The sequence below is a fragment of the Mauremys reevesii genome, linkage group 4, assembly GCF_016161935.1.
Source record: "Mauremys reevesii isolate NIE-2019 linkage group 4, ASM1616193v1, whole genome shotgun sequence".
NCBI lineage: Eukaryota > Metazoa > Chordata > Testudines > Geoemydidae > Mauremys > Mauremys reevesii.
This window is the reverse complement of record NC_052626.1, coordinates 107,570,471-107,595,379: the sequence shown is the minus strand read 5'-3', so window position 1 is coordinate 107,595,379 and position 24,909 is coordinate 107,570,471. Positions and strand designations below refer to the sequence as shown.

The following is a 24,909-nucleotide window of genomic DNA, read 5'->3' as shown; positions in this document are numbered from 1 at the left end:
TCATATGGTCATGACCAAGCTATATTTCAGAAGAGAAAAGAAACACATTTATCACACTTTTCCTAAAACGAAAAGCTACAATTTCAAGTTCAGTATTGAATATCTTGTCCTTCCCTCCCCACCCTATCCCCTGCTATTTCTGGGTTTTTCCCCCCTTCCAACTTACTTTAGCACCATAACACATTTTAAACATTACAATCCCTCTTCAGATACTACACAAAAATTGTCCCATAAAAATAGTGCTTTTTGCCAAAAAAAGTTATATATATTATATATATAAATCAACTAAATCCGTGGCAAATGTGCAATGCAGACGCCTCCTCTATTTAAAGTGAACATCAGTTCACTTCCTCTTTTTTATTTTTCCCCCTTTCCTTTACCTCTTTCTCACACTTCATCCGTGATTTTAAAAAGGTGCAAGTCGATTTGGAATCTTGTAATTAAGCACATACACACAAATAAATTCAGATGGGTCTTCTTGGAATTTCTTCTCAGTTACTTTTTTTTTTTTTTTAAGTAAAGGTGCAAAAAAAAATTGCGCTTTACAAAAATAAGAAAAAATACCAAACAAAAAAGTGGGGTGGGAATGAGAAAAAATTTAACCCCTCCAAATAAATTTTGCCCCATTTTTTTCACTTTATTGTCAAGAAAGACATGGAATGGACTCTTCTGGTTTTCAATTTCATATTCTTTTTTTTCTTGCTCTTGCTCTTTATTTTGCCTTCTGCTGCTGGCACGTGGGATGTCATGCCCTGCCCAATATTAAAATAGTTCAAGTGCCAAACGGTCCCTTTTAAGTATGGGCTTGAAAATACTGGCTAGTGGGGGAACAAAACAAAACAGAAGTTTAAAAAAAAACACTTTAATGCTTAAAGGACAATGCCACAGAAATTATGTTGTTGCTGACAATGCTGTAATCCCCTTCTCACTACGTCAGTTGTTTGGTTCTCTTTAAATTGGCGTTACAGTGCCCCCTTTTTATTGCTTCTGGGTGGAAAGGCAAAATCCCTCTTGCTTCACAGCCAAGAGGGCTAAGGGCTAGGGAAGTTAGGCCTCAAAAGTCCCCCCCAGGAGATTTAAAAAAAAAAATAGAATCCATTTCACAGTTCACTTCCGATTGCCTGATGTTTCTGAGGAAATTTGCACTACCAGGGGCTTCTGGCTGGGCAGGGAGATGAGGGGACGATGCACCTTGGTTTCATCAGATGCTTGCAGCCCTTCGGCTTGCCACCGGTACCTGCGAGCGCGGAGGATGCTGGGAACTCCCCGTTGTAGGCGCTGTGAGCTCTTTTTCTGCCACACATCATATTTGGAGTACTTGACATGTGAAGGTTTTTGAAAGCTATCCTGAAAGAGGAGAAAGGGGGTGGGGTGGTAAAGGAAAAAGAAAATGAGGTTCACTCTGAATAGACCATTGGCTGAAAACCCCTGACACTGTGGGCTGTTGTTGCCACAGTGAAACCCAGCTAGGCAGACCTGCCCAAACTGAGGTTCTGAAAGCAAAAGAGGTCACGGGAGCCAGCAACAGAACTCTGGAGTCATATGACCAGTCTCCCTCTTTCGCCACTAGATTACAATGCTTTCCTATTGCTCTAGTAGCCATTACCGCTTTTTGTGACTGAGCTACTTTCACTTTGTAGTGGCCAGCACACATTTTCTAGATCAGGGTTTCTCAAACAGGGGTTGCCGATTGTGTATGGAAAGCTCCTGGCAGGCCGGGCTCGTGTGTTTACCTGCCCCGTCCGCAGGTCCAGCCGATCACGGATCCCACTGGCCGCGGATCGCTGCTCTGGGCCAATGGGAGCTGCTGGAAGTGGCACGGGTCAAGGGACTTACTGGCCACTGCTTCCAGCAGCTCCCATTGGCCCGGAGAAGCGATCCGCGGCCAGTGGGAGCCGCGATCAGCCGACCTGTGGACGGGGCAGGTAAACACACTGGCCCGGCCCGCCAGGGGCTTTCCCTACAGAAGCGGCGACCCCTTTTTGAGAAACACTGTTCTAGATGATCTGGTGTTCCTTTGTGTTCTTATTAAACTCATTTGATTCCTCTCTTGCCTTTCCGTTTTAATCTTTATTTACCCTACTCTCTTTATTTACTTCACCTAGTCATCTGATCTCTCACTTTATTATATGTTTGTTTTGTACAGGTTATTTTACATTATTTCCCCGTTCAAGATATTCGCTCTGTGTTCCATGAAGGTCTCTAGGTACTGTTGTTACTGCAGAAGCAGCAGATCTTAGAGATAAGAACTTTCCTCTCCCGTGGGATTTGTTTTTTTAAAGAGCAGCTGATTTCTAGATATAATCTTCACTTACCTTGCTTAGTGCTGGTAGGAACACAAGAGAAGAGGACGAGAGGTCCCGCTCAGACTTAACAGACTTTGCGCAGTATGTTTCCAAAAGAGCAAGGTCGCAGCTCCGAAAACAGCACTCCTCCACTATGCCACGGTTGAATCTTCTGTTATTTCGTCCCACGGGTCTACCTGAAATGGCAGACCTAGCAGTTAGCTATCAATGGTTTTGAATTAGATTGTCCTCTCTTCTTCCTATGTCTGCACACAGAACCTAGCACATTTTACGTACTACTGCAATATAAACAACACACAGTTTTTGTACCAGTGTAAATATTTCAGTTAGGGGTGTCATTTTTTACTGATGTAGTTATACGTACAGCTTTTAGTCTGGACACCATTATACTGGTATGAAAGTGCCTTATAGTGGTAGATTTTGTTCCCTTTCCCATATTGGAACAGCAATATAGGGATAAAGCCTCTTTAGACCCATATAACTGCATCTGTGCGGTATAGTTAAAGTGGTGCAATTTTTTAGTGCAGACAAGGCCTAAATAATACACAGATGAGTATTAAAGCCTCTGGTGTTGGTCCTGGCAATTGTACACTAGTAGAAAGAGGTAGTAGCCTTATGTGTAGGGGTTCTACCAAATTTGCGGCTGTGAAAATCGCGTCATGGACCATGAAATCTGATCTCCCCCATGAAATCTGGTCTCTGGCTGCCCAGCTCTGAAGGCAGAATGGAGAGCAGCAGCTGCTGACTGGGTACCTAGCTCTGAAAGCTGTGCCATGGCCAGCAGTAGCATCACCAGGCAGCAGCCGCCACTCTCCTGCCAACCAGCTTTAGGTAGCGCCACTGCCAGCAGCAGCAGAGAAGTAAGGGTGGCAATACCACAACCCCCTCATAGGCTTATGACCCACTTTTGGGTTGAGGCCCCCAGTTTGAGAAATGCTGCGGAGAAATCAAACATTTTTTGCTGGTTGGTCCACATCATAAATAGCAAATTTCGTAACTGTGTGACACATCCCCAGAATTAGCTATTTATGCTGTACCAAACCATGAAAAATGTGTGATTTCTCTGTGATTTAAGTAGACCCCTCCTTATGAGGTGCCAGACTTCCATTGGAATGCTGACATTCCAGCGGTGAAGGGGACCAATGGAGGGATAGACCAGTTGCAGCCATCTAAGAATAGTTATTTAATTTCTTAACTGAGTCTTTTAATACAGGTTTCTTCTTCCGTATTTCTCTGCAAAAGGATGCTGTAGCCAGCAGTTATGTTTTCAAATGCTCTGCGACAAGGGGGTTTCATTTCACTGTGTAATTAAAACCAAAAACACTGGAGCAAAGGCCTAGATAGCTTGATATCTTAAACAAACAAAAAAACAGACATTCAAATTTGCCCACACTTCAGTGTGAAATGGGTCAGCTTGGGAAATATCAAACTTCTCAACCACAAAATGTCCTGGAACCAAATTGTCACTTTTGTTTTGCACATTTCCCCCATCCCCCCAAGCGTTTGTAGGGGGTTTTTTTTGCACTCAGCTGTTGTGGAGTTAGCTGGAGGGGTCTCTTTCTGAGCTTCTGAAACTAGACCAGGGGTTCTCAACCTGGGGATTGCGGTCCTTGGGGGTGGGGAGTGGGTCGTATCACTTTGCCCTTCCCATATTGCTAAGTGTGTGGGCATGCACACGCGAATGGTGGGAGAGTGTTCTAGCTAAATGGTGGATGTAGCGGGGTGGTTACCCCGCTCCTGCCCTGAAGGGCTTAAAACAGCCCTGGGAAAGGGCTGTGGCAGGGGAAAAGCTGGGCTGATTGGGAAAGCAGCCACAGCTGTAGCCAGTGCAATCAGGGCCCAGCTGGCCCTTATAAGAGGGCAGTGGGCCTGAAGGAAAAAGAGACACTCTCTCTAGTTTCTTGAGGGAGAAGGACCTGGCTGCCTGGGAGCTGAACAGGGTACCTGAGGTGAAGCAGTACTGGGGAAAGGTAGAGGGAGATGGGGCGCTCCAGCCTAGCAAGACCCCAGGCTACAGGCTTAGTTAAGGGCCCACAAAGGGTACTGCGGCTGTAGAGGGGCAGCCCAGAGATAGGCAGAGGGAGCTGGTCCAACCCTCCTTGCTGATGATGAGTGGTTTACAGACTGCAGTCTACCCCAGGGAGCGGGGGCTAGCTGATAACTGGCAGTAGCCGCTGAGGCAAGGTGGGGATAGGGGGTTGGGAGATCCTCTGGGTGGGGAGACCCAGATTGTGGGTTGCTGCTAGGGGCCAGAACCCTGATGTAAAGGACACCGGGGTCCAGGAGGGACACAGGGGCCAGCGGCAGGTGAGAGGGCACTCCGGACTGGAAGATTTAATTCCCAGGACTACCAGCAGGAGGCGCCAGGCCGGTGAGTCTTCGCCCCACCACAGTGGGAAAGAGGACAACATCCTGGTATAAGAGATGTTAAGAGCCGGTGATCTAGAAACAGTATTCCCATTCCACTCCACTTCCCCAGTCAGAACATAAACACTGCAGGCTACTTGCACTTCTCATTTTCATGGGCACAGAGAAGTGGGCAGAAAGATCCAAGTTCAGCAAAGCACTTAAGCACGTGCAGGATTTCAGTGGGACTCTTCATGACCTTAAAGTTAAGGGCTTTGCCAGACTGGGGTCTTAGTTACATCGAGCATTCTTCAGACCCATTAAAGAATAACCTACCAACTCTGCCTAGACACACACACTCTCATGTTGATGATGTACAGTAAATATGTAGTACGAAAGGAAGCCCCTGGAGACATACCACTAGTTTAATTGCTTTTAAAACAAAAACAAAAAACACAACCTCTGTCCTATTTCATCTGACATCCCCATTTTCCGCCTTCGCCGCACAGCCACATTTTTAAGGTCACTAGAACAAGTAAGGCACCAGAGTGAATCTGAGCTGCTATAGGGGACTTTGCTGACTCATAACATCTAGCCCAGCTTCTGGAATCATTTAAAAAGAACTATTTTTTTTTCTTTTCAGAAAACATTTCAGGCTCAACCTTTAATCAGTGAGCTGTGAAGGTTAGAAGGATGGTTGTCTCCCTAGAAAAGTTCAGTGAAGGGAACAAGACAAGCATTGTTGGGAGTTTATTTCTCTCATTAAAATGTTGGTGGCATGTGAACCTCCTGCATTTGGATTGTTGTACCCGGTATTTCAAGGCAGAGCCCTTTCCCCCAGCCCCATGCTTAGGACTGTGGCTCCCCCATTTAATTCTAATATCCAACCCCTGCCCTACCTTGATTGGTTGAGCCAGTCCCCTGGCATCAGAAGTCAGAAGTAGCGGCCAGTTCCCTGTGACTGGCTGCCAGTCGCTGGACATACAAGGGTGCATTTTAGTGCCTTGCTATCTCTAGGGAAAGCCCCATGACAGCTATGGGTGTGTCCTTATGAGCTACCTGTCCCATTGGTGAGGCTGTGCATGTATTCCAGTGTGTAATACCCACTAATCAGCAGGTAAACAGTAAAGGCAGCTGGAAGGGAGAGAGGCAGATGCCTCACTTACAGATGCAGTGGATGTACTCTTCTCTGTGTGTGTTTAACTCCCATCAAGGTGTATGGCAGGGGTAGGCAAACCATGGCTCTTTTACAGTTAAAATGAGACTCGTGGAGGCCCTCATCCTCCCCACCCCCCATTCTCCGCCTACCAGATTTGTCAGGGGCCGGGGAGAAGCTCAGGGCTTCTGCTCTGTGGTGGGGCTAGGGGGTGAGGGGGTCTCTCAGGCAGGGCTTCAGCACCACAGGGCATACTGGCTGGGGCTGGGGCTGGGGGCTTCAGCAGGAGTGGAGCTAGAGCCCCAAGCCCCGACAGGTGCTTCCTGTGGGACTGAAGCCCCGAGACCCCCTTCCCCACAGGGCAGAAGACCCTAGCCCCACCACCCCACCTCAGGGCTGAAGCCCCGAGTCCCAGCAAGCACGCCCGGCCCTCGATTATCGTACATGGCTCAGAGGATCAGTAAGTTTGGCCACCCCTGGTCTATGGTAAATGCAGGCCTATGCAGAGAGGGAGGGAATACTCACTCCCTACCTGAGTTCATACTAAGAAGGGATCCACAGCTGGCCAAGCATTTACCTGGATAATCGATCATACTCAGCTGCTCGAGAGCTAACATGACAAATGTCCCCTTTTCTATTACAGACACTGGACTAGTTCCTATAAGCAACTGAAATCTAGGAGAATCTAAGTATTGCACTGTCCCTGCTGTCTGAAAAGCTAGGGAACAGCTCGAATATTTAGCATATTTATGATTCCAGGAAGGGGAGAGGGAGTGTAAAGTGAAAATCAAGAAAAAGCAAAGTGATCCTTTTGGATAGTACTCCATTCACATTCACACTAGTGGAAGGCTGTGTCAGCATTTGTGATCTAAGGTGCTGAAGTGCATACGTTTGGGGGAAGGGATTATGTATTAAAGACTTAATATTTCTTTCAAAGAGAGAAGTTAGCTATTTAGTTGTGTACATTTTCCAAAGCACCTAAGTGACTTAGGAGCCTAAATGCCATTAACTTTTACTGATACTTAGAAGCCTAAGGGTGGGATTAAAAAAGGTACTTGGGCACCTAACTCCTACTTATTTCAGTGAGAACTTGGTACCTAAATCTCTTCGCAAATTTCAGCCTAAGTCACTTTTGAAAATGGGACTTAGGCATTTTGGAAAATATTAAGCAATATCTACTTCACACAGTTATGTGTGGGATTCTCAGAAATATACATCATTGGCCTAACTCTGCTCCCATTGAAGTCAATGCAGCACCAAACACTCTTGAAATTCCCACCCTTAGTTTGGCAGGTGAGTAGTCCAATATGGCCTTGTGTTTTTGCTTCTGCTCTTTCCACCTTCCATTCTTCAATCCTTTTTCCCAACCTCAACATTCCTTTCCCATCAAAAAGAAAACAAACAAAAACACTTGAAAACCCTGAGAATCTGCAGAGTTATCTGCTGTGTAACTGCCTGCTGTTTTCCTTGCTCACTTTGCTGCCAACTATTTTCCTATGATAGGACACATTTCCAATTACATAATTGTATGATGGCCGGGGATTTGAATCTCACCAGAAGCCACTACAACCTTTCATGAAAGATTTAGTGCTTTTAAAAACAACAAACAAGGATATTCAGTACCAGAAACTACTGCTAGATAATGACCCAAAGGCAACAGAAGCCAGGAAATGTCTAGTTAAGGGTGATAACACTGCTGGACTAGGTTGGGGTGAGTGTTAGTTCCCTAATGTGATTTATTCATGGACTGAAGGATGAATTTTTTGGCTTTTGGCCCATCTGTGGCCTCTTGCCTTAATGTCACTGAAACACGTGAGGAGGTTGGGTTGCTGTATTACCACACTGAAATGCACTACTGTAGGGAATCTATTCCTTGGCAGAGGTGAAGGAGGAGGGATCAGCAGCCATTCACTCCCACATTAGTGCAAGAGTGAAATGTTTGCCTTTCCCCTTGTGCTCTCTATTTAACTAATGATTGTATTTTCACAAGGAGACCTGCTTCCTTTCCTGCTCCATAAATCAATCATTCCATTAAAGCCCTATGCTTACTGGGCATGCTCCTCTGAAATCGACCCCCAGTACTGCTGACATGTACCAGGTTACCCAGAATCCCTAGCACTTTTATTATTTAAAAACAGGACCTCTCCTCGATCACTTCACACCCGAGTTGGGAAGCCCCCCTGGGAAGGTTTGACGTATGTTATAGAATGAGCAGAGTTAGCAGTAATATTAGCTCACATGAACACTGCTGGAGCAGTGCATGTCATAGCAAAGTATTATGCATCGTCTCTGGTCAATGTTTTCAGAGGTGATGGGCACCTGCATCTCCCTGTGACTTCAGTGTGAGCTATGGAGCATCTGTGGGAAAATCAGGCCAGTGCTACTTAGGTGCCTAATTTTCTGCACAGATTTTTGCTTTGATTTGCAGCAAGAAAAAGTGATTGTGCTCAGTCACCTAGCTACTGGGCTTCTGGGTGACTCCAGGCAAATCACTTCACCTTGCTGTGCCTCAGATTCCCCACCTGTAAAATGCAGCTAATATTGCCCTCCTTTGTAAAGCACTTTGAGATCTGCTGATGAAAAGAGAGCTAGGTAATATTATTATAGTCATGTAGAATCTACTATCACTAATACTTACACCGCAGAGCAAATATCTGCAGAGTAACTGCAGGCCTCAGCTTTGTCATGCATGTAAGTAGCAAACAGGATTTTTGATAGCACTTCTTTCCTCTCCCTTAGTATGATGTGAAACAAGTGCTACTTCAGGAGGCACATGGGTGTATGCACATGCATATCCTAGGTAACATAGTAAGGAGCTGGAGGAAGAAGATCCAGTCCTGCTCATGTCACCTACATTCAGATCTGCCAAATCAAATGTACATTTCAAAGTGAGTGTGGCAGGCGTGGCTGGACAGATGTCAGGTGACCACCTTTCTGCTTTTCATAGGAGTGTGACATAGCAACAAGTGTCACTGGGTCATGCTGCAGGTCTGGGAGCCCATTGCTGGAGAGCTGGTATCTGGAGAAAGCGGACTGACCAGAGTAGCACCTAATGTTCAGAGCTTGTTTTTAGAGCTGAGGGGGAGGAGGAGAGGTGCTGGCTGACTTGTTCCTTTAATTCAAACAGCCACAGGACACCAGCCACAAAGTGGGGACAGGTTTGCTTAGACTGGTCATCCCTGAATTTCTCTGGCTCCCCCACCCCTCTATCAGCTTCTCAATCAAAATTGCTGCTAGCACTTACCCATACATGCACTCAAATGTATGCATGCATAAGGGAGACTGCGTGTTAGATAGACACCTGTCAGGCATGGTCTAGATAATACTTAGTCCTGCCATGAGTGCAGGGGACTGGACTAGATGACCTCACGAGGTCCCTTCCAGTCCTGTGACTCTATGTGCATAGCTGTATGTACGTGGGGGAAAAATGCACACATGCACATCTTTGCATGGAGTGGGGGAAATGCATGTACTTGTTCATGGCTGTGTGGGGAAGGAACAGTGTGTACATGCTGGGTGTTTGTGTGCCACACACAGGAGAAATTTTAGGATTCTCAGGCTCCAATCAGTCAAGCACCAAGCCAAATGGAATGAGACTTTGGGTGTAAACAATCCCCTCTCCCATCAGAGGAATGTAGAGACCAACAAGAGAGCCTTTGTCAGATGGCTGGGCAGCCACAGCCATTGTCTCAGTCCCCGCCTGCGTGCCCTCCCCACCCAGCAGCAGCTCCCCCTTTTCCTAGTGTTATTGTGAGGAATGGCAGAGAGAAAGAATGTGCCCTGTCAGCATAAGTGGCTGTTGGAAAGAGCTAAATTCTTATCAGCTGTTGGAAAGGAGGAAACAGGAGCTGTTGTTTACAGAGAAGTCAGACCCCCCCTCCCTATACCCCCGTTCTCCACTGGCCCCTATTCCAACAACTCCAGATCCAGGTCTTCCTTTCTACCCATCCCTCTTCTGGTTCTGTTTTTTGCTAATAGCAGGAGTCCCTTGCTCCTGCTGAGGCCCTAATCCTGGTGTCAGACTCTTGGCCTGCACCCCTCATTCTAATGCCTCTGTGCCTAAATCACCATCCTCCTGCTCATAGTGCAGTCACTCTTACTGGTGCAAAAAGCTTCCTGGTCAGAAGGACAGCCTTCAATGCTGCCTTTGCATCCCTGTGTTGGACTGAAGGAGGGTCAGGGTAGCAGCAAGTTGGAAACTCTCTCAAAAACATTCACACAGGGTTTGGTGTTTTGACATCCAGCTTGTTTTAGAGAGCTGGTTTTCTGCCACTCTCTCCTCTCATCAGCCTCAGAGGAAAATCTTCACAAGTGTCTTGCTCAAATACAAGAGCAGTCCAAAAGTCCTGCAAGATCACTTAACCGCTAGGACCAGATCCTCAGCTGGTATAAATTGGCAAAAGCTCCACTGATCTACACCAGCAGAGGACCTGACTACAAAGGGGAGAGGTTTATACTACATTGTGAAGGGGTCATAGGAGTTTTCATTGCAAAATGTTTTCAGAGTGTCTCTCCCCAAATTTCCTCCTGAAATTATTTGATGGAGGGAAAAAGCACATATATGGTACCAGCTGAAGGAGGATGTACATTTTTTTGCATGTCTCAGAACTGTTTTTTCTGCGCACCGCAAAACACCTTTGCATCCTCTCTCGCTAAATACAGAAATGGAGAGGAGCTGAAGCAGAATCCCAGATCAAAATATTCTCCCAACCCTGCTCCCCTGGGGGTGCACAAGATCTAGATTTAAATATTAAGGTTTTAGCTCATTTCCATGCAGAACAGAGAGAAACAACATCTCCACTCCCTCCCCCACCCCCCATCACCTTAAACCAGTGGTTTTCAACCCTGTTTTCATTTGCAGACCCCTAAAAAATTTCAAATGGAGGTGCAGGCCCCTTGGAAATCTTAGACATAGTCTGCGGATCCCCAGGAGTCCACAGACCACAGGTTGAAAACCACTGGCTTAAACCAAAAAATATCTAAAGGGTGTGGGAGTTTAATGTCTGGAGTTAGGCGTACACCCAGAAGAATTGTTGCCTTTGGACTATTCCTGCAGATCTCATTCATGTGTGAATTCCATTTAAACATCAGTGGGCTTTCTCACAGAGTTTTCTTCAGGAGTAAGGGCTACAGGACTGGGACCCTGAGGAGCAGCAAGTACATCCTCTCCATTTCCGTTTATCGCTGTTGGGCGACAGTAGCATCCGGACCCCATAGTATTGCATGCTATACAGACAATGCCAAACCCTGTCCCACAGAGCTTACTGTCTAAGTAGACAAGAGAAACCATAGTAGACAAAGCAAAAGGTATTTTTAAAAGTGCAAAACTTTTTTTATGGTTTATATAAAAAGAGATGATTTCTCTCAGCTATCCCATCCCCTCAGTCAAGCAACACCAGCACCAGGACTGACTCAGTGTGTCATCCTTCTGTACTAACAACCCAGCAGAAATGTTCCTCTGGTAACTAACTAGGCCCCACCATTTAAGTTAGTTTCAACACTGATAATCCACTGACCCAGCTCTCCATTGCTTTGCACCTTGTATTGGCAATGACACCTGTTTAACGTGGGTGTAAAATGTTGCCATTCTGATCTGATGGGATCTTGCATCTACCATGCACTGGTGCAAATGGCAATAACACAGTGCAGGGCAATGGAGAATCAGGCCCGGGATGTTTGAGAGGTGCTCAGACATTACAGCAACCAGGGCTAATGGAGGCACATAAATGCAACAGTGCTGTGCCTCTCAGCGATGCCTGCCTAGTGCTTTAGTTTTAATTGACTTTTAAAAATTATTTCCTTTCATACTGATGTATAGCAGGGGGTTCCTATGAAAATCCCAGTGCTGGAAGACAAGCAATGCATGAAATAAGTCAACACATTTTAATGTTTAGACCTTTCTCTGATAGCTGCAGGTGGAGCTCATCAGTGTGTGTGTGTGGGGGGGGAGGGCAGATTATCCAACAGGTTCACCTCCCATCTATGCATGCAAATGCTGTGCTTCATTTGTGCCAGGGCTTGCCAGAGCTCAGTCCCAGCACCTCTAGGCTTGGCAGTTCGTAGCCCCAGCACTTCTGGGCCTGCTGCATCAGTTATGAAAGTAAAAAAAAAAATTGCTTGAGCCCTGGCACCTAATTGCTTGAGCCCAAGCACCTCTTTCATTACAAATTAAGCACTGTTTAACCAGCATGCTGAACAGCCAGTGTTCTCAATGAGAGCTGCTCGGTGCTAAGCAGTTATGAAAAATCTGGCCCCAGTTTTGAAAAGTAAAGCCAGAATTTTCCGAATACTCAGTTTAGCACAACGAGCAGGAGATAAACTAAAGAGAAAGTTCCTTCGACCATTAGGGTGCATTCTAACTCGGATGCCACTGAGGGCTTTTTCAGAGCTAATAAGCATGTTTCTATGCTATGCTCCTCTGTGCCCAGTGTCTCAGTATAGTGACATGTTCCCATAACTTGCCAGGTGTAATTTGATTTACATTGTGGGTCCTATGAAGCACCCCTTGTTAGGTGGTAAAGGATTAACATGGGCTTGTGCTGGTTTTATTTCCTCTCCCTGGGCACAGGGACTCTTCAGAAAAATTGAGAGAAAAGAGTATTTGCCACTTGGCATGAAGCTGCTTATTTGCCTTTAAAAGTGTTTTTATTTTGGACTGGAAGAAAGGGTTACTTGAGGTGAAAGGAAGTCCCTATGTCAGCAAAACAAAAGCCCCATTCCCCTTCCTCCCCAGAGAGGGGGAGGGGATAAAAATACACAAAAGGAGAGAGACAGACACTCAACTATATATAGACAGAGAGGAAGAGGTGTTAGACCCAGAAAGAGTTATCCTCTTCACAATTGGCTAGTAAAGCAAGTCTCTGGTCCTATAGTCTCAGCAGAACTTTGGCATGTAGTCTGCTGACCGAAGGAAAAGTGGAAGGCAGAAGAGGAGAACAGAAAGAGTAACTAGAACTGCAAACTCTTTCAGCTAAGCTAACCAACAGAAAGGAAGTGCTCCAAACTGCCTTCCAGAACTGCAGCCCCTGGAGCACTTGCTAGTGGTCAGCAGAGAAGTAGCTGGTGACATGGTGACAGTTTATAATCAGCTGCTCAATCACACCAGTGCAGCTAAAAGTACATTCTTAATATTACACTGCTGTGCCACTGGGACAGCCAGTCGAGGGACAGTGCACCATATTGTGTCCAGTTCTGGATATTGTGTACAGTTCTGGGCACCACGTTTCAGGAAAGATGTGGACAAATTGGAGAAAGTCCAGAGAACAGCAACAAAAATGATTAAAGGTCTAGAAAACATGACCTATGAGGGAAGATTGAAAAAATGTGGTTTGTTTAGTCTGGAAAAGAAAAGATTGAGAGGGGACATGATAATTTTCAAGTACATAAAAGATTGTTACAAGGAGGAGGGAGAAGAATGGTTCCTCTTAACGTTTTGAGGATAGGACAAGAAGCAATGGGCTTAAATTGCAACAAGGGAGGTTTAGGTTGGACATTAGGAAAAACTATCTGTCAGGATGGTTAAGCACTGGAATAAATTGCCTAGGGAGGTTGTGGAATCTCCATCACTGGAGATTTTTAAGAGCAGGTTAGACAAACACCTTTCTGGGATGGGCTAGATAACACTTAGCCCTGCCTTGAGTGCAGGGGACTGGAGTAGATGACCTCTCGAGGTCCCTTCCAGTTCAATGATGCTATGATTCTATACCACCACGAATTGTAGGTGAGGGGTCTAGGAGACAATCTCAATGTGGCTTGCACTATGAAAGTTTTGGAACCTCCTTCTGCTCCTGTGAGATGAGGCAAAACAATAGAGCTGATGCGACATCAATTGAGCTGAACCAAACCTCAAAGTTCAAATCAAAACACTTTGGGGGTGGAGATTCAAAGCTGAGATTTGGGTTCTTTTCTAAATGTATCAATTCCCCTTCCCCCTGAAAACTGAGATTGAGATATCAATATTTCAGAAAGCAAATTTCCCCTGTATCTCAAAATAAATCCTGTACAGTTGGTTACCAATTTAGATAAGCTAATTAGTAGCAATTCTCAAAGTGAGATTGGAGGTAAGGGAGGGGAGAATTTATAACAGGGAGTGCATTTGCTGTCTGCATCGAATTCATTAGTTCATCTACCTTTACCTCTCCTGGCCATCTTCCTACCAATTATACTTGTCTTTCAGTGTTACTCCTATAATTAGATTAAAGCAGTTCAGTCAGCAAGCGAATAGCAAGATGTAAGTATTCTTTAATTGGGGGAGGGGAGAAATAGCATCCTTTGATTGAAACACCTAAACAAGACTCTTGAGACAAATTCAGGGTGCAGCTCTACTGAAACCAGTGGAGCTGCATCCTCACTGCAGAAATGAATTTGCCCAATTTAAGGCTGAAGGGATGTAGAGTGACCCTGTCTACATGAGGAAAACGGCCTGGTGCTAACCGCAGTATGTTCATCCTTCCTCTCCTTTCCCTCCTATACCTCACAGTTGTTGAATCCTTTAGCTGCTAGTATAAATGGGACAAAATGATATGATATTGTTAAGGAAAGTGTGATGTGATTGGGTCTCTATCATACTTCCAGTAATGCCGCCGAAGACATTTTTGCCCTGCATGCCAGCAGCTAAACAATTTTTTTTTGACACCAGTTGTAGAGCAACAGGCTGAGAAAGGACTGTTAACCACTATTGTCAGCAGTGGGTCATTATCCATGCTTGGGGACTTTGAAATTCACTGGGAGTGGCCTGAAACAGACAAATACAGACAACCAGAGCTGCACAGATAAAAGGAAAAATGAGTATTTCCTCTTACATCAATTTATATTGTTATTGGCAGCTTTTGTCCATAAACTTCAGGTAAAACTGTATGCGGAATGCCTGATTGGATGTGTGTGTCTGGGTGTATGTACAAGCTTTCACACATGCAGGGCACAGATTGAGCATGCAGTAATAAGAAAATGACTTGGGAAAATCATTATGGCAATTGCATTCTTGCACCACTGTGATCAACTTCCCAGCAATCTCCCTGCTCCACCTCGGATATGGGAGTTTTCTGCCCAGCGAATACTCCTAGCTTAACAGGCAGCTTCCTTTTGACACTTCTGGCACAGCCACATGCATGAAAAACAAGGGCTTCCTCCAGTATGGTAGAGTCTTCATCACACTTGGGGCCTGATTCTCCAGTCTTGCTCCTTGGGTAGTCGCTTATACCTGCACAAAATAGGTGTAAGATGCTACAATTTTGATTTGTGTAGCATTTGACACCTTCCACTTTATACTCGTGTAAGTGATGACACAAAAGTGCAAGAGAGTAGAGAATCTATGCCCTCGTGTCTTATCACAACTGCTAGTGTATTTCCCATAGCCTTCACTTTTTGGGTGGTGCATTGAGTCAGGGTAAGTTATGTTAGATCTAATGCTCGGTCAGCACATGGGAGTGTTGATACCAGAGCACGCAATATGGCACCTCCAGTCAGAGAGATCTTTAGAATGAGCTGTCTCCCTGGAAATGAGCTGAATCCTAGTAGTGTGAGCTGCCCACCAGGGACATAGGACCAGTGCTCTTAGAAGTCGCCTGTTCATCCACAGGGATGAAGCATGTGTGATTGTGTCTGCACTAATGTATCTTTGGAGGAGAATGTTTCCTGCTGCATGCTCCTCCGGCTTCCCTGATGCACAAGTAGCCAGTCAATGCAACACAAAAAAATGCCAGAGCTACTTACTGAAGTAGAAGCCCCTGTCCCCACAGACAAACTGCAATGTGTCTACTAGTTCCCCACCACAGAGCGTTTCAGCAGTGCCATATGCCGACGTGGAGTCCACTGTGTATGCCAGGAAGGTGAGTGCGAGCAGCAGTATCCGCCTAGAGGCGCACATCCTCTGCACCTGAAAGACACAAATTCAAAATGTTAACTATGGTGCAGAACCCCACTCAAGTGTTCTCAAGGCACCAAGCACAACATGCATGTGTGCATGCACAGGAGAGCTTGTGACTGTTTGTGTAAGGAGAACCACATGCTCTTTTGCTTATTTGCGAAGCATTCAGACACTTCTGACAGTGGATAAAAACAAGCAATTGCCAGACAACATTCATCTTGCCACTTGCATACAGCTGGATTCCACAAAGTAACACTACCTCTCAGTCTCCCAGAGAAGATTCTGCCCCTGAGGGAAGTTCCCATTTTTGTCATGGCCAAGGACAGGTGGCCTTACTTGCTGCCATCAGATGTTTCTTCTCCTTTTTGCTCAGCCAATCTCAAGGGCTGAGCTTCTAATACAATCTTTGGGAGACTAAAGGTGGGGTTACAAAGAGATCCCTTAGAACTGCCATTCTCTTCCTTATGGAAACACCACATTAGTCTTTCAGACACCAAAAGTTAGGGCTAAGGCATCGTAGGTAGGGCTACATTTTCCACAGCAATAATTTAAACTGTGATTCTGTGGGACTGTTATGTGCTACCATTTCTCTGTTCAACTCCAGCCATGAACCTCAGTACTGACGTGCTGCATCCCCCTCTATTCCAGTCCCAGGCCTCTGAGCAGTGACCGCCAAATGTGTGGGGGGCAAGGGGAAAGTTGATTGTGGTGGTGGTCATGCAGGCCAATAGTCTCTAGGGTTACACAACCAACTAATCTTATTTTATTTGTGGCCTAAATCAAGATTTGAACCCAGATCTCCAGAAGGTTTAAAGGCCAACGCCTAATGCCCTCCATCACAAAGTCTGTACCTCAGGTTCCCCTCCCTAGCATGTTAGGGCCTGATTTTGATTCCACATGGGTGTGCATGTAACTCCATTAAGTGCTACCACATACCCTTGGGTGGCCTTAGGCAAGCCCCTTTACCTCAGTGTCCCACTTTCAGCCTCTTTAAAATGGGGGTGATACCACCTCTCAGGGGTGAAGAGGCTAAACCCATGCATGACTGGAGACCAGGATACCTCAGTGATGAGCACCTCCAGAGAAAACCCTGATATAAAGCAGCATGGTGAATGTGGCTGCTGAAATCCAATCAGAACTGCAGGGGGAAAGAATGGCAAGATGGCAACTGGAATAAGGCAATTTTGAGGTCCAAAATTAGTGAGAAAAAAATGCTGTATTAGCTATGTACTTATTAGGCTCTCATCACCAGAGCATCTGAACAACTCTTAATTATTAATGGATTTTTATCCAGCTCACTCTGGTGAAGCAGCATGGTTTTATTCCTGTTTTACAGATGGGGAAGAGAGGCCTAGGGTAGTTTAAGGAGACTTGCCCAGGGTCACACAGGAAGTCTGTGACTAAGCCTAGAATTGAATTCAAGTCTCCTGAGTACCAACCCAATACCCTATCCACAAAGCCGTCCTTCCTACCAACTTTCATAGTAGAGTATCGCTCAACCCACCAGTGATAGAAATAATCTGACCTTAAAATGGTTACTAGTCCCTTTTAGATTATGAAAAAATAAAAGGCCATTTACCACGTGCGCCAAGCATGGCGGGGAAATATGAAGGGGAGCTGAGGACTCCTCCAGTGAGTGTCTTCTTTTTCCTGTTACAATTTTAATGTTTGATTTCTTATTCGAGATGGACCTGAACCAGAGCCCCAGCTCAGAACATCCCTAACCTAGTTCTGTGATTCAGGCCTCGTTTCCATGACCAGCACATGATTTTGCTAGCTTGTATGAAGACATGTTCTGAAGAAGCTGCAAACAGAAAGATGCCCATCATATCCTCATTTGCTGGTCCAAACAGGAGCTATAAACTGATACGATCTGCCACTGTCCCTTGTAGTTCTGGCTTGTGCTCCCACAAGCCAGTACAGAGGGTACTTGTTAGTCTTGTTAGTCTTCCTGAACTGAAGAGAAACAGTCAAACAAAAGAGTTCTATTCAGTTACATCATAGGAAGGCAGACAACTAAATATTGACAAATTTTCTAAGTGCTTGTATACAAATGCTAGAAGTCTAAATACTAAGATAGGTGAGCTTGTGTGCCTGGTATTAAATGAGGATATTGATAATAGGCATCACAGAAACTTGGTGGAACAATGATAATCAATCCGACAGAGTATGCCAGGGTACAAAATATATAGGAATGACACAGTACATCACACTGGTGGGAGAATGGCATTATATGTGAAAGAAAGCATAGAGCTGAATATAGTAAAAATCTTAAATGAATCAAATCGTACCATAGAATCTCTATGGATAGAAATTCCATGCTTGAGTAATAAGAGTATAGCAGTAGGAATATACTACCGACCACCTCAGCACAATGGTGACTGTAATTGTGAAATGCTCAGGGAGATTAGAGAGGCTACAAAACAGAAAATTCAATAATAATGGGGGATTTCAACTATCCCCATATTGACTGGGAATGTGTCACTTCAGGGTGGGATCCAGAGATAAAATTTCTAGACACCATTAATGACTGCTTCTTGGAGCAACTAGTCCTGGAACCCACAAGGCAAGGCAATTCTTGGTTTAATCCTAAATAGCACATAGGATCTGGTCTAAGAGGTGAATACAGTTGATTCGCTTGGTAATAGCAGCCATAATGTAATTAAAGTTCATATCCTTGTAAAGGGGAAAATACCAAAGAAACCCGCCACAGTAGCATTTAACTTCAAAATAGGGGAACTACACAGAAATGAGAAGGCCAGTTAAACGGAAATTAAAAGGAACAATCACAAAAATGAAATAGTTGCAAGCTGCACACACACACACCCCATAATAGAGGCTCAAATTATATGTATGTCACAAATGTATTAAAATAAGTAAGAGGACCAAAAAATTTCCACCATGGCTAAACCGAGTAAAAGAGGCAGTTAGAGACCTCTTTTAAAAATTAGAAGTCAAATCTTATTGAGAAAAACAGAAAAGTGCATAAGCTCTAGCAATTCAAGTAAAATTAGGCAGGCCAAAAAAAAAATCTGAAGAGCAACTAGCAAAAGACATAAAAACTAAAAACAATTTTTTTAAGTACATCAGAAGCCGGAAGCCTGTCAAACAATCAGTGGGGCCACAGGATGATCAAGTAGCACTCGGGGAATTCTTTGTACCGGTGCCTTTACTGCTGACAAAGTAAAGGAGATTCCCACACCTGAGCCATTCTTTTTAGGTGACAAATCTGAGAAAAGCAACAAAGAATCCTGTGGCACCTTATAGACTAACAGAAGTATTGGAGCATGAGCTTTCATGGGTGAATACTCGCTTCGTCAAAGCTTATGCTCCAATACTTCTGTTAGTCTCTAAGGTGCCACAGGACTCTGTCACTTTTTACAGATCCAGACTAACACGGCTACCCCTCTGAAATCTGAGGAAGTTTCTCAGACTGAGGTGTCAGTAGAAGAGGTTTTGGACCATACTGATAAATTAAACAATAAGTCACCAGGACCAGATGGTATTCACCCGAGAGTTCTAGAGAAACTCATATATTAAATTGCCAAACTACTAACTGTGGTATGTAACCTATAGGTTAAATCAGCCTCTGTACCAAATGACCTGCAGATGCGTAATGTAACGCCAATTTTTAAAAAGGGCTTCAGAGGCAATCCTGGCAATTACAGGCCTGTAAGCCTAATTTAAGTACCAGGCAAATTGGTTGAAACTATAGTAATGAATAGAATTATCGGACACATGGATGAACATGGTATGTTGAGGAAGAGTTAACATGGCTTTTGTAAAGGGAAATCCATGGTTCATCAATCTATTAGAATTCTCTGAGGGTGTCAGCAAGCACATGGAAAAGGATGATCCAGTGGATATAGTGTAGTTGGACTTCCAGAAAGCCTTTGACAAGGTCCATCGCCAAAGGTTCTTAAGCAAAGTAAGCTGACATAGGATAAGAGGAAAGCTCCTCCATGGATCAGTAACTGGTTTAAAAAATAGGAAACAAAGGGTAGGAATAAATGGTCATTTTTCACAGTGGAGAGAGGTAAATAGAAGGGTCCCCCAAGGATCTGTACTGGGACCAGTGCTGTTCAACATATTCATAAATGATCTGGAAAAAAGGGGAAAGAGTGAGATGGCAAAGTTTGCAGATGATATAAAATTACTCAAGATAGTTAAGTCCAAAGCTGATTGCAAATAGTTACAAAGCGATCTCATAAAACTGGGTGACTGGGCAACAAAATTGCAGATGAAATTCAGTATTGATAAATGCAAAGTCATGCATACTGGAAAACATAATCCCTGCTATACATACAAAATGAAGGGGTCTAAATTAGCTGTTACCACTCAACAAAGAGATCTTGGAGTCATTGTGGATAGTTCTCTGGAAATACCTTCTCAACGTGCAGTGGTAGACTGTGATGGGGGAGGCTGTACAGGAAGCAGTCAATTGGAGGGAGACTGTACAGAACAGCAAATCCCAGTGGTCTCACATAAAATGAGTTGCAGGGCCAGTATAAGTCAGTTGCTGCAGGGAGCCCAAGGAGGGTTCCTAGCAGCCTGTAGGAAGGTAGCACCTTGGACAGAACAATTGCTGGCAGGGACCAAGGGAGCTCCTGGCTTGCTGCTGGGACTTGAAGGCTGGAGGCCCTGAGAAGAAGGCGAAGAAGGGGCTGGAGCCACGAGGAAGTGGCTCAGGTGACTTAAGCAGCACTGGTGGAGAAGTTAAGGAGGGCTATCTGGATGCTGCTATCTACAGGGTCCCTGCGCTGGGACCTGGAATAGTGGGTAGGTCTGGGTCCCCCCCCCCCACTCACCAATGGGGAAGTGGCTGGACTGTAGAACTTTGAGATACTTCCCCTTGGAGGGGAGACAACACGGATGGTGACATAGCTGGAGGGCTGAGTCATGAAGAGGACGCTGTGACTCCTGGACTAAGGAGAAGGCAGTGGGGGAGGCACCACCAGGAGAGGGTGCATTGGCTGAGAGAGCTAATCTCTGAGATGGCCAGCAGGAGGCACTGCTCTGGTGAGTGAAAAAACTAGCAATGTTAGGAACCATTAAGAAAGGGATAGATAATACGACAGAAAATATAATTCCACTATATAAATCCACAGTACACCCATACTTTGAATACTGCATGCAGTTCTGGTCGCCTCATCTCAAAAAAGATATATTAGAATAGGAAAAAGAATAGAGAATGGCAACAAAAATGATTAGGGGTCTGAAATAGCTTCCATATGAGGAGAGATTAAAAACACTGGGACTGTTCATTTTAGAAAAGAGAAAACTAAAGAGGGATATGATAGAAGTCTATAAAATCATGAATGGTGTAGGGCAAGTAAATAAGGAAGTGTTATTTACTCCTTCACATAACACAAGTACCAGGGGCCACCCAATGTAATTAATAGGCAGCAGGTTTAAAACAAACATGAGAAATTCCTTCTTCATACAATGCACGTCAACCTGTGGAACTCATTGCCGGGCGGGGGGGCGGGGGCGGGCGTGTCTGTGAAGGCCAAAAGTATGACTGGGTTCAATAAAGAATTAAATAAGTTCATGGAGGATAGGTCCATCAGTGGCTAATAGTGAGGGTCAGGGATGCAACCCTCTGCTCTAGGTGTCCCTAAACCTCTGACTGTCAGAAGCTGGGATTGGACGACATGGATCACTCAATAATTGTCCTGTTCTGTTCATTTCCTCTGAAGCATCTGAGACTGGTCATTGTCAGAGACAGGATACTGGGCTAGATGGACCATTGGTCTGACCTAGTATGGCCGTTCTGATGATCCTGCACTACTGAGGTCAGTGGGGACTTCATGGGGGATCAAGCTCTTAATCACTTACTGAGGTTTTGGCCTGCACAACACCTCCACTGAGAAGCACCAGGAATATCACTGAGCCATGATTTCATTTTCATACACTCTTCCAAGCTAGAGTGTTTCCTATGAAAAGGCTTTCACCTGATTTAATGGCCTGGGCTGGGAGTCGTGACCAATGCTCCCTGGCATTACCTCAGTACTTCCTGTGCACTTCAGTCATATCCCAGATGTAGCAACATCACGGTTGTGATCTCTAATTAGCACAATTATCCCATTTTTATGAGGCTTCTGATTGCTTAACGTCCCATGGGCTTAAGCTAAGCTTGCAGCTCATCACTAGGGCAGCAGGTGGTGTATAGGCAGTGTCAATGCACAAGCAGCTGATATGGGGCTTAAAGACAACCAAATCATTCCCCACTTCCAATTAACCTCTCGCTCACATGAGCACCATGGTTAACCAAGAAACTTGTCATCAGTTCCTCCTACCCCCTACCCCACCACAGTCAGTTCCTCAGAAGGGGATTGCTTAATTTTGTGTTTGACAAATCTGGGCAAAAAAACAACCCTCCGCAGCAGGACAAAGATATTGGGCTTTGTCTGTCTCCGAAGCTTGGAAGAACCCTGATAAAATCCTCTCCCAAACCACAAGCCTGTATACTTTTATCTGCAATAGTAGCTAGGGTCACACTTTAAGAATATCTGTCAGGCAAGCAAGTGACCCCCCCCCCCCCCGCCCCTTGCTGCCAGTCAGCACTGTGGGACTGCTCTGAAAGATGCCATGCACAGAGAGCCTCACTGTTTCACAACCCAGAGAGAAGTCTTGTCCAAAACTCACGGGATAGCTGCTCTGAAACAAAGGTCACGTCCTCTGATCCACCCCTCACCAAGCAAGCCAGTATCCAGCTACCTACTTCCATCCCCATCCTAACCGCATAAGTGAACCAATGGGATATTCTGAAGTGAGTTAGTGCTAGACCTATCGGTTCCTCTCTGGTACCTCTAGTCTAAACTCATTACAAGTCCTCTGCCCTGGAAGTGACACCCTCCACCCCAGACAGAGAACAGGGGAGAGAGCTCCTTTCCTACCCACCTGTGTGCACTAGCAGAGAAAACAGAGCAGCAAGTAGCCATAGAGCCCCGTGGACTAAACACCTTAGGCCAAATGCCTCCATGGAGTTACTCCATGGAGTATTCAGCTCTTCCCCTCCCTGCCAGAGCCTTCACCTTAACCAAAGAAGCAGCTGTGGCCTAGGCCCCAGCAGAGTTGCCCACAACTGGTTTTTCCCTTAGTGTCCCCATCCTTACCATGTACCATGAGAGAATAAAAACATACCAGGAGGGAGAGTTTTTGTCAGCAGTGCGACCTGATACACTCCAGTTCTGTGGGGAAAAAACTTTAGTTCTTTTGGAAAATGCCGGCACCTCCAGACTTAAATTACCCCTGTTTTGTTATTTAGTGCTAAGCTGGCGCCCCACCCCTTCTCCCCATACCGGCGAGGAGACAATCAGAGTAAACTCGTGCCATCAGTTTACTCTCCACCCTAAAAATGACCCAGTGACTCAGGCACCGAGCCCCTTTTTAATGTCCTGTATTAAAGGTTGTGAGGACAGAGATGGTACTGATGCTGTAATCTAACCCAGTACCGATATGGCCATGTGTGATCCAATGAACTGCCTAGTCTGTAACCCCTCCTCTCACTCTGAATGCTGGCTCTCTCCAGACAGATCTCAGGGTGATTTTCACCTTGCGTGTATTTTTTCCCCTCCCTTCCACAGATCAATGTAATGAGAAACCAGACAGGCAAGCAAGCAAGCAAAAAGCGTATTTACTACCTAGTGCTGCACTTTCTCCTTGGTTAAAGCAGCTGCAACACTACACAGTCCCACAGCCCTTTATTTATCCATTTGCCATGTTTATTCTCTGGAATACCCAGCAGGCTTGACTACATGACAAGTTCTGTAGGGGCCTTCTGACCTCTGTGACATTGTCACTTGCAGAGAGTGCCTGGAGGTCATTCGATCTGCTCTCTTTCCTCTCCAGTTACATCCCACCCCAATCTAGAAGGGGAGAGGCGTTTCAGGGGTCACTTCCGCAAATGTACAAAGCCTTTCTTTTTCTGGTTACAAAATCACTTTGCAGGAGGAAGCCTCCTAAATTCCAGTCGGGATACACTGCCCATTGTCAGAGAGATCTAGGTTCAGTTCCTAGCTCTGCCACAACCTTGCTGTGTGACCTGGGGCAAGTCTCTTAATCTGCCCTTGCCTTAGTTCCCCACTGGTAAAATAGGGATGATACTCCCTTTCTTCCACCCTTTGTCTGTCTTATCTATTTTGACTGTACGCTTTTCAGGGCTGGGCCAGTCTCTTACTGTGTGTATAGGATTTAGCACAATGAGGTCTTAGGCACTAGCAGAATACAAATAAATTAGGGCTGAAAATGGCTGGCAATATTCAACCTACTCAGGAAGGTTTTCTGGCTAAGATGTAAGATGCACAGCACCATGTTGGGGGGGTGGGTCTTCACTAAGAAAAAAAAAATCAACTCGTTGTACTCTTCTGAAATCAGGTTGGCTCCGCTGTGTGTATAATGCTATTTCTTCTTGCCTGCATGGACACGAAGTCAAAGAGTCCTTACCAGGGTTAAACAATTATCCTATAATGTCATTATTAATATGATTTTCTCTACCCACAGAAAAGTAAAAACCCACCAGGTTTAGAAAACTTGTTGGGCCACAAGCATGTTTTATACGAGTTTAAACATGGTTATTTTTTGTAACATTGTGTCCCTTGAGTGGCTAGTTTTACTGTAACATTTGTCTTTGGCTCCTCGCTCTCTCCTCAGTTCATTGTAATTTCTCTGCTCGTTCAGCGACACCTGCTCCCACACAATGTTTCCACATTGTTCAGCAGAGGAGCTGTTCCTCTACTTGTGTGCATCAGTGTACAGGGCCCCAGATGAAATTGCCGGTTTGGGGAGAGAGGGGGAGACTGAATATCCCTCTCCCCTCCAGAGAAAGTCATCCCTCTAGGTCGGGGTCTAACGGAGAAGCAGTGTGAGGAGAAGCCCCTGTACTGAACCCACACAAAAGTTGCCTCTTCCAGGCCCACTGCAACATAAGATAGGAGGATGCAAATTCTTCCTCTCAGTTACCCAGGCTGATTGGTACCTCACTGGTCAAGTAAATCAAACTTAGGATTCCCTTAGATGATAACAGACTTCTACCATCTGCTTCCACAGCACTGTTCAACAAGCAAGGAGCTCAAACAAGACAAGAGCATGAATCTTATTCACCTGCAGCAAGCCATTGGCCCCGCACTGAGTCAGGTGTGTCTATTTACTCTCCACCCCATTTCCCAGAGACTAGCTAAAAAGGCTTGTCTGTTTCAGGGATTTTTGCACTGATATAAGCTACACTCATGTAA

General features: G+C 45.2%; 1 protein-coding gene across 2 annotated transcripts in view; it reads right to left on the bottom strand.

Annotated features, from left to right (window-relative positions):
* Positions 1–499: 499 nt before the first annotated feature.
* Positions 500–24,909, bottom strand: part of IGF2 (insulin like growth factor 2) — a 62,262-nt gene continuing 37,852 nt past the window's right edge. For both annotated transcript variants that reach the window (XM_039537919.1, XM_039537918.1), the window contains 3 exons: positions 15,520–15,682; positions 2,316–2,482; positions 500–1,347 (listed from right to left, as the gene is read on the bottom strand). In XM_039537919.1, coding sequence (XP_039393853.1) covers positions 1,108–1,347; positions 2,316–2,482; positions 15,520–15,673 — 561 coding nt within the window. In that variant the 5' untranslated portion in view covers positions 15,674–15,682 and the 3' untranslated portion in view covers positions 500–1,107. The remainder of the gene's footprint in view (positions 1,348–2,315; positions 2,483–15,519; positions 15,683–24,909) is intronic.